This window comes from Gossypium raimondii, chromosome 10, assembly GCF_025698545.1.
Source record: "Gossypium raimondii isolate GPD5lz chromosome 10, ASM2569854v1, whole genome shotgun sequence".
Lineage (NCBI taxonomy): Eukaryota > Viridiplantae > Streptophyta > Magnoliopsida > Malvales > Malvaceae > Gossypium > Gossypium raimondii.
In genome coordinates this window covers 55,541,758-55,555,222 of record NC_068574.1, presented here as the reverse complement: position 1 = coordinate 55,555,222, position 13,465 = coordinate 55,541,758, and the positions used below count along the sequence as shown (strand labels likewise).

Here is a 13,465-nt window from a genome sequence, read left to right as displayed (position 1 = left end):
AAGACATTAAACAACATAAGTAAGCTTAATTAAGCTTAGTAGGTTCGTTAGGTTAAACATAAATCTTATCGTATCTAATATAACAAATCAATAAATATATTATACATGCAATCTCCTTGTCAATAACAACTTTAATCCATGAACATACTTATTTCAAATCAATACCAATAATAACAATAAGTCTTTCAATTTCAAATACATAAATCACTTACATAATCTTACCAAATCGGAGAACGGCTTACAAATAATAGTACATCGTTATCAGAAGCCCAAAGGCTGAATAGAAGCTCATGAGAGATAAACAGAAACCCATAAGGGTTGAACGGAAGCTCGTAAGAGTTTAACGAAAACCCATAAGGGTTAAACAGAAGCTCAATAGAGCTGAACGGAAACTCATATGAGTTAAACAGAAGTTCGTGAGAGGTAAACGAAAAGTAAACACGAAAGTTCATAAAAAATGCTGAACCTCAATTTACTTGGGTAATTTGCTGTCACTTTCCTCCAATGTTGTCAATTCATCGATTGCTGAATGTACTGATATCTCGTGTTCCATTTAAATTCGAACATTCAATTCAATTTTTTAACTTTAACAATATCTTATTTTCAAGAGTAGAATAAATACATAATACCATTCATCAAGTCAATATCAATATAAATATTTAAGTTTAACCATACAAACTTACCTAGGTTAAATTGTAATGTTTGCAGGAGTTTAGGGACTATTCTACTAATTTTCTTTTTTCACGAGTACCTACGGACTCTTGATCTAAAATATAAAATTACTCATTCATTAGCGTATATTTCAATTCCAATTCACTTCACAATTAATACCCCTCAATTTTCCAAAATTATGAAATTACCCTAACTTTTACAACTTTTGCAATTTAGTCCCTTAACTAATTTGTCTATCAAAGGAACTAATTTTTCTCAATTGATAATTTATCTAAATATTCTTGGCTATCATACAGCCCTTGATAAATATAAATTTAATACCAAACCCTAATATTTAACCTTTTCACAATTTAGTCTTAAAATCAATATCTATCAAAATTACTATGTAAAATCATCATACAACAAAATTAAAGCTATAAATCCATGTTATTTCATACAAAATATTCAGTATTCATCAATGGTAACTTTAGAAATTTCCAATAAAATAAAAAACTAATGAAATAGTTAGTTGGACCTAATTGTAAAAGTCTCAAAAACACAAAAATTACAAGAAAAATGCAAGAATTAAACTCACATGAAGCTAAACTATGAAAACCAGCTTTGAGAGCTCTTCAATGGTGTTTTTGGACAGAAAATTGATGAAGAAAATGTCTAGAAACTTTTAGGCTTTTCAATTTGATATTTTAATTTCATTTATTTCTAATGTTGCCCTTTTAGTCACATTATTTTGTCTTTTTTTTGTGTATGCTTATGCTGCCTCAGCCACTTCACTTGGGCTCAATTACTCTTTAAGTCCTCCTTATTTATCATTTAAGCCATTTAATCACTATTTCTTTTAATTAGCAAGTTTTGTATCTTTTTCAATTTAGTCATTTTTAATTAGTTAACTATCAAAACGTTAAAATTTTCTAACGAAACTTTAATACTACCTTAATAAAACTTGGTAAATATTTATATAATATTTACGGCTCAGTTTATAGAAATGAGGTCTCGATACCTCATTTTCTAAACCAATTGACCTAATAAATCCTTATAAAACACAAATTACTAATGCAAAAATCTTTCTAAAATCACATTTGACTAGTAAATACTAAATAAAAAAATTTACGAGCTTACTCATCAGATTTGGAAGTCTCGAACCACTGTTTTCGACACCATTGAAAATCAGGCTGTTACATTTTATCGTGGTAGATTTTTGGCCATATGTAAATCTTTCAATTTGCCACTGACAGGAGTTTAATGCCATGTTCCCAATGATTTCATACGCTCCTCATACGTTCTATTCATAAGGGCTCCTACTGCTCTGTCTAGTCCTGATCTTGCATTCGCATCCAACCCATTATAAAACACCTACAGTCGCATCCACTCAAGAAATTTGTGGTGCGAGCACTTTTGAATCAACGTTTTGAAGCTCTCCCATGCCTCATAGAAACTTTCCCCTTCCATCTGTCTAAAGACAACAATCTCTCTTCTTAGTTGAACTGCTTTGCTAATAAGGAAGACCTTTTGCAAAAACTTTCCTGCGAGCTCATCCCATGTCGCGATAGACCTTGGTGCCTACGAATCTAACCAATAAAAGACGTTATCAATCAAAGAAAAAGGAAACAATCGAAGATAATAGTGTCATCAGTGACCCTATTGTACTTAAAAGTATCACACAATTGGAGAATTTGTTTTAAATGTTGATTTAGATCCTCTGTTATTGTGCCCCTAAACTTTAGATTATTCTAGATCATTTGAATCATTGCCGATTTAATTTCAAAATTATTTGCTATAATAGCCGCCCTTGTTATACTCTTCTGAACCATGCCCAAACTTGGTAATGCGTTGTCTTTTAAGGTTCTCTTGTTACAAGCCATGTGCACATTCGCAAGTAGTGGTGGTGCTAGTGGACTTGACCGACTTTAGACGTACGAACGTCTAGAATGTGAATACTGCAGTAAAAAATATATAAATGAGGCGGTATCCGCAAGTATACGGGTCCAGTTGTAATATAGTTACAACAGAGTAGGTGAGTACTCTGAGGATCGTACCTAAGAGAGGCGAGTGCTAGATCAATTTTAACCTAAACATGAAAATATCTAATTAGTATTTTAAGTCAATTATAGTACGAGAGTAAAGGTAAAAAATAGTTTTTATGGTTTTTATGAATAATAAAATAAAATAACATAAAGAAATAAAATTAGAGAGATTCAAGAATAGAAATAATCGAATCTAATTATGGGTGATTAGCTCGCTTCGATAATCCCCATGAACTGTCACTTCCCATTCATTGTCAATCAACTAGTAGCTATCTCAGTAGGATTTTTCGATCTTCCACTCGAATAACGAGTCAACAATGACTACTTGCCTTTCGACCTCACAGTCCAGACCGGTTTAGGGCGAAGGTGTTCACAAATAGGTCATACCAATTTTGGGTTAATTCCTACCTTGATGACTTTCTAAGGTTGTCAAGGCTAGGGTTTGTTTTACGTTCTTCCTTTTTCCAAACAGTTGATCCATTGAGTATCCCTACAAAATAATTAACAGATCATCCCTCTACTCGCTAATCCCCCATAGAGGGATTAGTTCCTCATGGTCTCCATAGACAATATAAATTTGATATAAAGAGAAAGCATGCTAAATAAAACGACAATATAGAGTTTACGAAAGAGCCTTATTGTATTAAGATTGATCACGAATCCACAAGGTTTAATTATCTCCACAATTTAGATATCTCCAAATAGAACAAAAAAACAAGTAGAAATAAATCTAACCTAAGAAAAGAGAGAACTAAACTGAATTTAAAAGACTAATTTTAAGCTAAGTGAATAGTGTCCTTTACATGTGACAAATGAGCCTATTTAAAGATCTCAGGTGACCACCGTCCTTAACCCTAGGTTAGCTAATGTTCTCAAGCTTTAAGTTTGATTGTGCAGACCAAAACGCCCTCTGGCTCGTGTGTAATTCCCATCCAGAGTCGATGTCGTGACACATCAGGACCTGTGTCGCAGCATAAGAGTTAGTATACTCCTTTTGGGATATCTTTAGGGGTATGTCGTGACACCCATAGTCTGTGTCACGATAATGAAGACAATTTCGTGATTTCTTCATTCTGCTCCCTATGTTGCGACATCGATCATTTCGTGTTGTGACATAGCGGCCAATATCTGTTTAATATGCCTTCTAACAGTCTCTTGCACACTTCTAAAGTTCATTAGCTCGCCCTTAGGCCTCATTCGGCCCCAAGGCCAATAAAAGACTCAATTTGCACATTTTATTGAACTTAACAAAACTTACAAAACCATAATTAAATCCTAATGATAATGTTTAATTTCAAGCTCCTAAAGTGTGAAAAGTAGTTTAATCAGCTACACCGAATTTGGATTGCCATGTAGGCCTGCCGTTAGGGAGTTAACGGAGCTCAACGGTAGAGTGACCACTTCGTAAGAAAACAATAATGTAAGTGACTAAAATGTAATATTTCAAACATAAGTGACTAAAATATAATTTGAGGCAAACAAAAGCGACTATTTTTATAATTTACCGAAAAAAACCCACACTTTCAAATGCCTCTACTAGTCTGCTTGCCGTTCTTTTCTTCTTTTATCTTAAAAAAAAACCCCATTCTTTTATCTTTCATCTTATTACCATCCTTCCTTTTTCTTTAATCTTTAAAAAATGCTTGAGATATGAGAAGACTGAAGAGAAGAAGAGGAGGTTATTCTAGAACCTAAAGTTGAAACAAGGAAATTCAGTAATAAACCTCAACGAAGGACTTGGACGACTAAGCTGCAAAGATTCAAAACTTTGTAGTTTTTACATTTCTCTTGATTTTTCTGACTAGTTTTAGGGTTGCTTTTAATTTTTAAACTTATTTGTTTTATTTTTGTTTTGTTGGCTTTAGCTAGTGTTGGTTGGTCTTTTTCTCGATGTGGGCCGGGAAATATGACCCAAAATGTAAAAAACCGATTCTTTTACCGATTTGTAGAAAACCGATTCTTTTACCGATTCATCCGATCCAGGGTTTGCAGTTCAACCATGGTTCAATCAGTTTTTCCCCTTTGTTTGGACTGGTATACCAGCTGGTTTCTAGTCCAATCAGTCTAGTCCAATTTCAGCGACATTGAAATTCATACTAGTAAATATAAAACAATGGAATAAATTTAAACGCATCAATGAAGTTAAAACGGTTATATATTTTATGTTCATTTCAACAATTTACATTCAATTGTAAACCTGTATGAACTGCCTAGTCTATCATAGGGGTGAGCAAAATTCGATTCGACTCGAAAAAATCGAAAAAAAATTCGAATTTCGAGTTAAACGAATCGAGTTATTCGAGTTATTCGAGTTAATCGAGTTATTCGAATCAACTCGAATTTTTTTCAATTTCGAGTTCGAATCGAGTTGAGTTTTCAATTGAATAACTCAATAATTCAATAATTCAATATCAAACTATAATATTTTACTGACTTTACCCTAAACTCTCAAACTTTTTACTTTTCCTCAAAACTTTTACTCCTTCCCACTTTTCCCCAAAACTTTTACTCCTCCTCCCAACCCCAATCTACTCAAAATACATTTCTCACCAAAATTTTACTCTTCCATTCATTTTTTTCAAAATTTTACTCTCAAAATTTTATTTTCCCCAAAATTTTACTCCTCCCACTTTTCCCTAAAACTTTTATTCTCTTCCCATCCCACCTCCCATCTACCCCAAACCCTCCCCCTCCAATTTTTTTTAATATTTTCCTCCAAAATTTTACTCCCCTATTTACTTTCCTCAAACTTTTATTCCCAAAACTTTTATTTTCCCCTAAACTTTTACTTCTCACTTTTACTCTCAAATAAAAATCAACATTATCCAAAAAATCACTAAACATAAATAGTAATAATTTTATTTATATATACTATTTATATTATTAAATTAAATTTCACATTTTATATTATTTATATTATTAAATTGTTTAGTCATATTGAATATTTATATTAAAATTGAATTCTTAATTATGCCATAAAATATTCGTGTTAAAATTTTATATTGGTATCAATTTCAAATTTTATTTTTAAAATAAATTTTATTAAAAATCATATTTTTATATTTAATATATTTTAATTTCAAAATACATAGTGACAAAAATCCAAGATAATTGAAACAACTAAGCAAACAAATAAACTAACCAAGATATAAAAATTAATAAATAAATTATGAGGTGATGAAAGTTAATAAAAAATTTGATTAAGGTGGACAAATTTTATTATGATGGGTGACAATGGTTACAATGACCTAAAATTATTTTTTAAAATTTAACTCGAACAAATATATTCGATTCGAATTCCATCTCACTCGACTCGATTCGAGAAAACTTCAAATAAAGTTAGGATGATAAAATGAGATTCGAAAACTCGATTAACTCGAAAATTTTCGATTCGATTCGATTCGATCGAATGCTCACCCCTAGTCTATCATATCATGTGACAAAACTTGATGTATAAAATTCCTACAAAATGGAATTGAAAACACACACACTTAAAAGAAGTAAAAGAACAACAAAGGCAAAGCATACATCTATGGTTGACCATTTCATTTTCACCCACTGAGGCCAACAACTCATTGAAGCTATCCTTTCTCCTTTGTAAATAATATGATTTAAGTAATTATATGCAAGTATAGGACTATTCCGGTAACAACTCGGGTTGAAGTGCAAAACATCTACGAACTATCACGTAAAGTAGGGAAGCTAACTCCGTCTTTTAGATGGCTCGTTGATGTCGGACAAAACCATCTCAGTGTGTTGGGACCCAATACCTGATTAAGAAGTCCATAAAACAAATATAAGCAAAGATAATAATTGAACAAAAGAGAGAAAAGGAGGAGGCCAGTACCAAGGTAATATTTTTGTAAACACTGATATCGAATGGATGACGATAGCTCAGCCCGGATTTCTTTGCCAACCATGCAGCTCGTATTCCCTCATAATACTGGCAAAAGGAAATTTGAAGGTGGCGTTAGAAAATTGTACAGGACACTAATTCAAGCCAATGCAGTCAACTGTGAAAAGTAAGTCAATGGTGTACCTCTATAGTTGTCATATTGTGAGTTATAAGGTAGATATGCCAACCTAAGAGAGTCCCAAGTGTTACTGATAATGCAAGCATCATTAATCCACACGCAAGCTACAACACATTCTGAGAATTTGTTAAATAGCTTATAAACTCTTAAACAGCTGGATTGAAGAGCAAGAACACTTTTTTTTTCCTCCTGGTTGGGGGAGGGAGAGTGTGAGTCTAAAAGTTGCATTACTCGAATTCATGTGAGGCTTGAGTACAGGCATGTGTCCAGCATAGGCATGTCATACATTTGGAGGCTCATATCCCCATATACCTATGCCTATATAAGCTTCAAACATGGATGTCATACACGGGCATCAAGTTTTAATTCAGTTCACTATATTCAAACTCAAATTTCAAGTCTGGAATAGAATGCATCCAAATAAGAAAGGCCAGTTAGCTCTTTTTATTTTGGGACCTTGCAACTCAGCTTGTCAAAGGCTGGGGCCAGATTAGGGTTGTTTTTATTCTTCCATGTTTGGGATCAGAAAATCAAGCGTAACCTAAAAAGTAAAAATGTATGCTTCTAGTATGATACTTTAACATGTTCCCTAATATAAAGAAGAGAAATCTGCACAGATTCATAAGAAAACTGATGCAAGGAAAATTAAAAAGTAAGCCAGCGTTTATATTTGAAATAAGAGGATATGGGTGGACTGAGGGTAAAACTTAAAAGAGTACGGGATCAACACAGTTCGGAGATATCTAACCGGAATTTGCACAAGATCTAAAAGACAATGGGTAAAAAGCTGTAACCATCTAGATTTTGTATTTACTTCTATGTTGCCTTGACTCTTCGTTTTCCCTAAAGTACTCAAGTACAACACCTGTATCCCACATATATATATTTTTTGAAGGTGTATCCTACATACGTTTGGCCACAAATATAGGGGTATGATTCTCCAAATATACGGGGAAAAAAAAAAAAAAACAGAGTATATCCACGTAGGGCACATACTCCTACTCGAAACTCACTCCCTAGACTGAGTAACATAGATTTGCTTCATACTCAGCTGCAAAAATACATGATCTTTCTACTAGCTGGAAAAAGATTACAGCAGACATGATTCTCCCCGCATACTTGACAAATAAATTTAGAAACAGGACAGGCACTTGCGAGAACTTATACACTTGATAAACGATATTAATTGTAACAACAATAAATTGCAGATACACATATATAACTACATACTATTAACTACAACTTACATAAAAAATTTTGAGGGGAGTTGTCCCACTGTAATTCCAGTCCTTCTGACGGAAACAGCTTATTACAATTACCTAACAATGACAGGTTTTATATTACAACTCAGGGCAATATCAAATGGGTTTTAAAAAACAAGACAAGGAGCAAATGATACATACTGAGGAGTGGATGCTACCAATGGTTGCATAAAGTATAAGATTGAAGAAAGCTTTATAGTTCCAATAACCAACACAATTATTTATCCACAGGCAATGATGATCCTACACTCAATTTAGCATTCGAAACCATTACCGGAAGTTTCAAGGTCAAAGAAAATTTTTTACTCGTACAAGAATTGGTTAAAGATAATGTCCTACCATCCTTAGTATGCATCTTTTGCAAACCCGGCAGTGATGTGTCCTTGGGGGTTTATATGCAGCACATTTGTCGCAGTATTTTGATTGTAGAACCTAAATCATCCATTACTGAAGTCAGATTACATAATGAAGTTTGTTTCCCAAGCGGTAAAACAGTCCTCCATCGATATAAAGCAAGTTACACTTACCCTGTGGAGGCTCTTTTTCTCAAAAGACGGTCTTTAGACCTCTAAAACGAACATTACGTCACAGTATTTTTATTCTAAAACCTAAATTATCCATCACTGAAGTTAAAGGGTACATAATGATCCTCCATTGATATAATGCGAGTCACCTTTTCCTATTGAGGCTCTTTTTCTCAAAGGACAATCTTTAGACCTTTAAACCGGACAATACCTTATAATGGATATGGGCTAACAATCTTTGCATCAACAAATTATCAACTACAAAATTCTCTTGCTACAAACGTAATCTTCTCTTATTAATTTCCAGAAAACCATAGGCAAATTACATGTTACGGAAAATTTAAGGGTCACTATTAGATCCAATAAAAAACGTAAATGAGTATATTTAAAAAAAAAAATCCTAATTTCCCAAAATTTCAAGAAACTGGAAATAAAAGCCAAGATCTACCATTAAGACCCAAAATTTCATATCCATTCCCTAATCTTCCTAGTCAATAAGGAAAACCCAAATATCATCAAAACCTAATTAAGCCAAAAATTCAAAACTTTCTCTGAAACTATTTGATTCAATACAAAATTTTAAAAAGGGGGGAAATCTTACATTCTTCTTTGGTTCTTGATCTGAGGCAAAAGAAGTATCTTCAACATCAGGGATATAAGAAGAAGGAACACGGCCTGGGTCAGTAAGGACACCAACGAGGAAAGACAAGACACAAAGACAAGCCAAGGTGGTGAAGATCATGGAATTTAAAGACCCAGCTGAGGTCTGCAAACCAACCCAATCTTCAATTAAAATGAAAACTGTGACATAATAAACAAAACCCATCACGAAAAACACTGAAAAAATTGGAATCGAGAGGAAATTTTTCAATTTCATTTTTTTGGGGGACAATCGTTGTTTGAGAATAAAGGTTTTGGTACCCGTTGATGGAGAACATTAATTTCGTATATAATTTTTGGGGTTTCATGATCTAAAACATTTTAGATTATTTTGTGGTTTGGGCTAAGATTTTTGGGCCAATTTATAATCCAACAATGTTTTTTTTCCTCTTTTCAAATTTCATTTTGGGCCAATTTCATTTTCACATCCACTCACTCTGTTGCTATTGCAGCAGGAATCGGAGGATATGAGTTCGAACTAGGCTTGATCATGAGTTAGGTCAGGCTGGATTTAGGTTGAGCTGATGCAAAATTTTAAGTTCGTTTTTAGGTCCAACTCAAAAAATGGACTCAAAATTCTGTCAAAACTCGATCCAAATTAAAAAATTAAACTTGAGCTTGACTCGGCCCGCCCGTATTAAATTTTTTAGATTATTTTTTATATAAAAAAATTTAAAAAATATAACACATCAAGTACACTAAAAACATTAAAATAAATCAAATTAAAAATACATTAAAAAATATTTATACTTAAATAACACTAAGATAATTGCAACTTAACAAGCAAATGCCTCTAAACTAGTAGCAAAATTAACAATAAAACAAGAGTTATACAATATTCAAACAATAACAAAAAAAATAGTAGAAATATAATAGCGAAATGACAACAAAATAGCTAATTCGGGCCGGGTCTGGGCATAAAAATCCTACCTGAGATCAGGTGCCTTATTTTTTGTCCAAACCCATGTTTTGAACCTATATTTTTGCCCAAATCCTCTTATTTTTCTGGCAGGCCTTCGAGCTTAGGCAAATGACCTGACCCATGATCAGACCTAGTTCGAACACACTTAAATACATTTTCCCTCCAATTTAAGGTTTGGATATAATAAGTAAATCTTATTTCTTTAAATAATACTAGATTTTGTCATGCTCACGATGTCGGTAAAAGAAAATATTTTATGTTAAAACTATCTTTTTTAAAAAATTCAATAATGAATGTAAGTAGAATAAGAACGAATTTGTAATTAATATCATCAAATACTTGTTCGATCATTAGATTTATAATTTTCGATTGTTTTATTTAAATGATATAAAAATATGAAGACAAAAAGAATGAAAATGCATTTTTTATTACATAAGTGCCACCAGTAAGACCTATACTATAAGTCCCATCGACATAATCAAAACCCCATTTCAAAGCTAAAGCATTACAAAAAAGGTTACCTTGTTTATAGTCTCCATTAAAAAGCAAACAGTAATCTCGTATTTCTTAGTGAATTGGTGACACTGATACGACATTAGAGTCAACCAGAATCTTACGTTCCAACTTAAAACAATCATGGCGACTTGGGAGGCTTGAACCCATTAGCGTTATTAGAATTGGAAGCATCAGCATTAGCAGAAGGATCATGAGTTTCAAGACTTGAGCTGGAGTGCTGGAATCAACTTCAAGGGGTGGGAATGGAGGCATTTGTGCTTTCTGACTCTCATTCTCCTCTGTTCCCTATATTCTCCACCTTATGTATGATATATAATGAGTCTTTGCCACTATCCTTCTCACTTCTCCTTCACTTGTTTCTTAAATTTTCACTTAGCTTATTAGCTACAACAACATTTCCTTTCAGATTGTTACCCTTCATACCAAAGCTACAATACTATTTTGATTCTATAGAAGGTGCAGGCTTATTTAATGCATCTAAGGCTTGAATCTGGTAACAATAGCTCAACTCGAACATCAATTCTTAAGCACGAGTTGGGGTCGAGACATAATCGAATTACTTGAGTTTGAGCTCAATTAAGATCATTTATTAATTTTTGTACTCAAGTTCGAACTCGAGCTTGATTAAGCTTGTTCATATTCAAGCTCGAGTTTGTTCGTAATTAACATCCTTTTATATAATAGGGGTAAAATTGTATTTTACAGTATAAAAATAGCTTAATGTTATAAAAGGTCCTCAAAGAATTTCAAAAAAAATAAAAATCAATTAAGCCTCTCCTAACTTTTTGCACCCAATTAAACTCCTAAGTTACAATTTTGACCAGTAAAACCCTTTGATTAATGTTGATCGTTAGAAATTAATAACAACATTGACGTGGTCGCTAATAGGCGTCAGATCAATACTGGTTGCTGAAATAAAAAACATATATTTTAAAAAAATATAAATATAAATATAAATCCAAATGTTTCATTTAAATCGAACACGCATTTATCAAGATTCATTCTAAAATAAAAATTAAAAAATTATTAAAATTATAATAATTCTAAAATCATTAAAACTATAAGAAAACATAAAAAAAATTATAAAAGCTCATTAAATTTACAATCAAACCATAATATTTTTCAAAAAAAATCCATTTATTTCAATTTAAAAGTATTCAATATTTTAAATTTTGTTTAACTTCTTATATACGTACGTGTACTTACATGCCATTAATTTATACTTACATTCCACATTCTTATATTTCAATTGAAAATGTTCTATCTTAAATTTGAATATATTTATATGAAAAATAATTGGTCTGAAATACCAAATTTATATGAAAAGATGCAATATAATTTATGATTTTTATAATTGTTATATTTTCAATAAATTTTATGAGTTTTACCATCTTAATTAATTTATAACTTTTTACGTTTTTATAAATTTTATGTTTTGAATTAACTTTTCATGATTTTTATAAAAAATTGGTTTTTATAATTTTAAAATGAATATGGACACCGTGTCCAAAATCAAATGAACCTGGAGAATCAATTATCTAAATTCTTTTTAGATTTTTTTTTAAAAAAATTAATCTTTTTTTGAAATTTTTTATTCTGCTGATGTGGCAATGCCACGTTTGCATCTAGTGTTGACATGGATCACAATGTCAATATTTGTTGGTTGACATGACATCTATTAATAGCCACACCAGCATTGCATATAGTTCCTAATGATCAATGTTGATTTTTATTTTTTGAAATTCTTCAAGGCGTTTTATACCATTAAGTCTATTAAAATATATTAAAGTGAAAAGCTCGTTAGGCTTAAGGACTATTTGAATCCAGTACTATGGTGTTCAAATTCAACTCTATCAATAACTCGAGCTCGAGTTTAACTCAATAATTATCAAATCGAGTTCTAGTTTTTTTAATCAAACTTGAATAATTTATAAATATAAGTGTCTCATTTATATCCCAACTTTGAGTTGTTTCATATATGAGTAACTAAAACCTTAATGTATGTCATATATATGTATGTATAGTAAATGAAACCTTAATGTTTGTCATAAGTCCCACAAATCTAGCTGTCCGTCCGTCACTTAAATTTGTGTGGTCTAAAATCAGAACGTACAATGTAAATGGATTATAATGATGACTCAATTCTCATCATCATCTCCTTTCAATTTCCTACTGTATTTTTTTTCTCAAAGCCTTAACTCTTTGTTATCATCATGCCTCCCATGGGGGACCATTGCTGCCCAACTATACATGTTCATGGCCCAACCATATTACTTAATTTGTTTTAATCCAAGATTAAAAGAAGAATCATAAAATTTACTATATAAATCAATCGAATGAGTTATTGTAGAGCTACCTAATCAAAGGAAATGTGTGAGCAGGGGACCATGAATTTGTCTGATTCAGTGTTTCTTAAATTTGATGTACAAATAGCATATGGCTTGAAGGGTCGAGGAGAGCGTGAAGAAATTAAGAAGCAAGCATAGTACTCAATGTATAAAAAGAAGGCTGTCATGCATTAAAATAAATAGATGGTCATGAAATATATATTCTTTTTAAAAATGTGTATAGTGCCTACTGCAATAATGCTTTTGCCTAGGGTAGGTGAAGACAATATATATCACCTGTATCAAGTAAAATAATTATTTGGCTAGAAAGAGTGAAGAAACTTTTAATTTTATTTGGGAGAGTATTGGATATTATTTTAGGATTGGTATATTTGACTTTTTTTTAAAAAAATAATCTATTTGAAAAATCTTTGGAAAAAGGAAATTATCATATTTATGTGTGATATATTTGCATTAAACACAAATACTTAAATAAATAAATAAATAGTGAAAGCAACAAATAAAAA

The 13,465-nt window shown here is 31.8% G+C and overlaps 1 protein-coding gene and 1 non-coding gene across 2 annotated transcripts; one reads left to right on the top strand and one right to left on the bottom strand.

Moving 5' to 3' along the window:
* The first annotated feature begins 2,044 nt into the window (after window positions 1-2,044).
* LOC128034210 (small nucleolar RNA R71) lies at window positions 2,045-2,150 on the top strand. The gene has a single exon (XR_008190341.1). It is a non-coding gene; the product is annotated as a small nucleolar RNA R71 (small nucleolar RNA).
* Window positions 2,151-6,130: 3,980 nt separating this feature from the next.
* On the bottom strand, window positions 6,131-9,463 carry LOC105777644 (probable protein S-acyltransferase 15). The gene is made up of 7 exons (XM_012600999.2): window positions 9,115-9,463; window positions 8,329-8,421; window positions 8,131-8,232; window positions 7,975-8,046; window positions 6,733-6,831; window positions 6,541-6,636; window positions 6,131-6,463 (listed from the first exon to the last, which is right to left on the bottom strand). Exons 1-7 carry the CDS (start codon window positions 9,388-9,390, stop codon window positions 6,368-6,370), a joined length of 834 nt encoding a protein of 277 aa, XP_012456453.1. The 5' UTR covers window positions 9,391-9,463; the 3' UTR covers window positions 6,131-6,367.
* Between the last annotated feature and the right edge of the window lie 4,002 nt (window positions 9,464-13,465).

Coding starts and splice junctions, on each gene's coding strand:
- LOC105777644 (XM_012600999.2), bottom strand. CDS start 9,390: ATGAAATTGAAAAATTTCCTCTCGATTCCAATTTTTTCAGTGTTTTTC. Junction 8,047..8,130: donor TTGGTAGCATCCACTCCTCA/GTATGTATCATT, acceptor TGTCATTGTTAG/GTAATTGTAATAAGCTGTTT. Junction 6,464..6,540: donor TTTACAAAAATATTACCTTG/GTACTGGCCTCC, acceptor CTTCTTAATCAG/GTATTGGGTCCCAACACACT.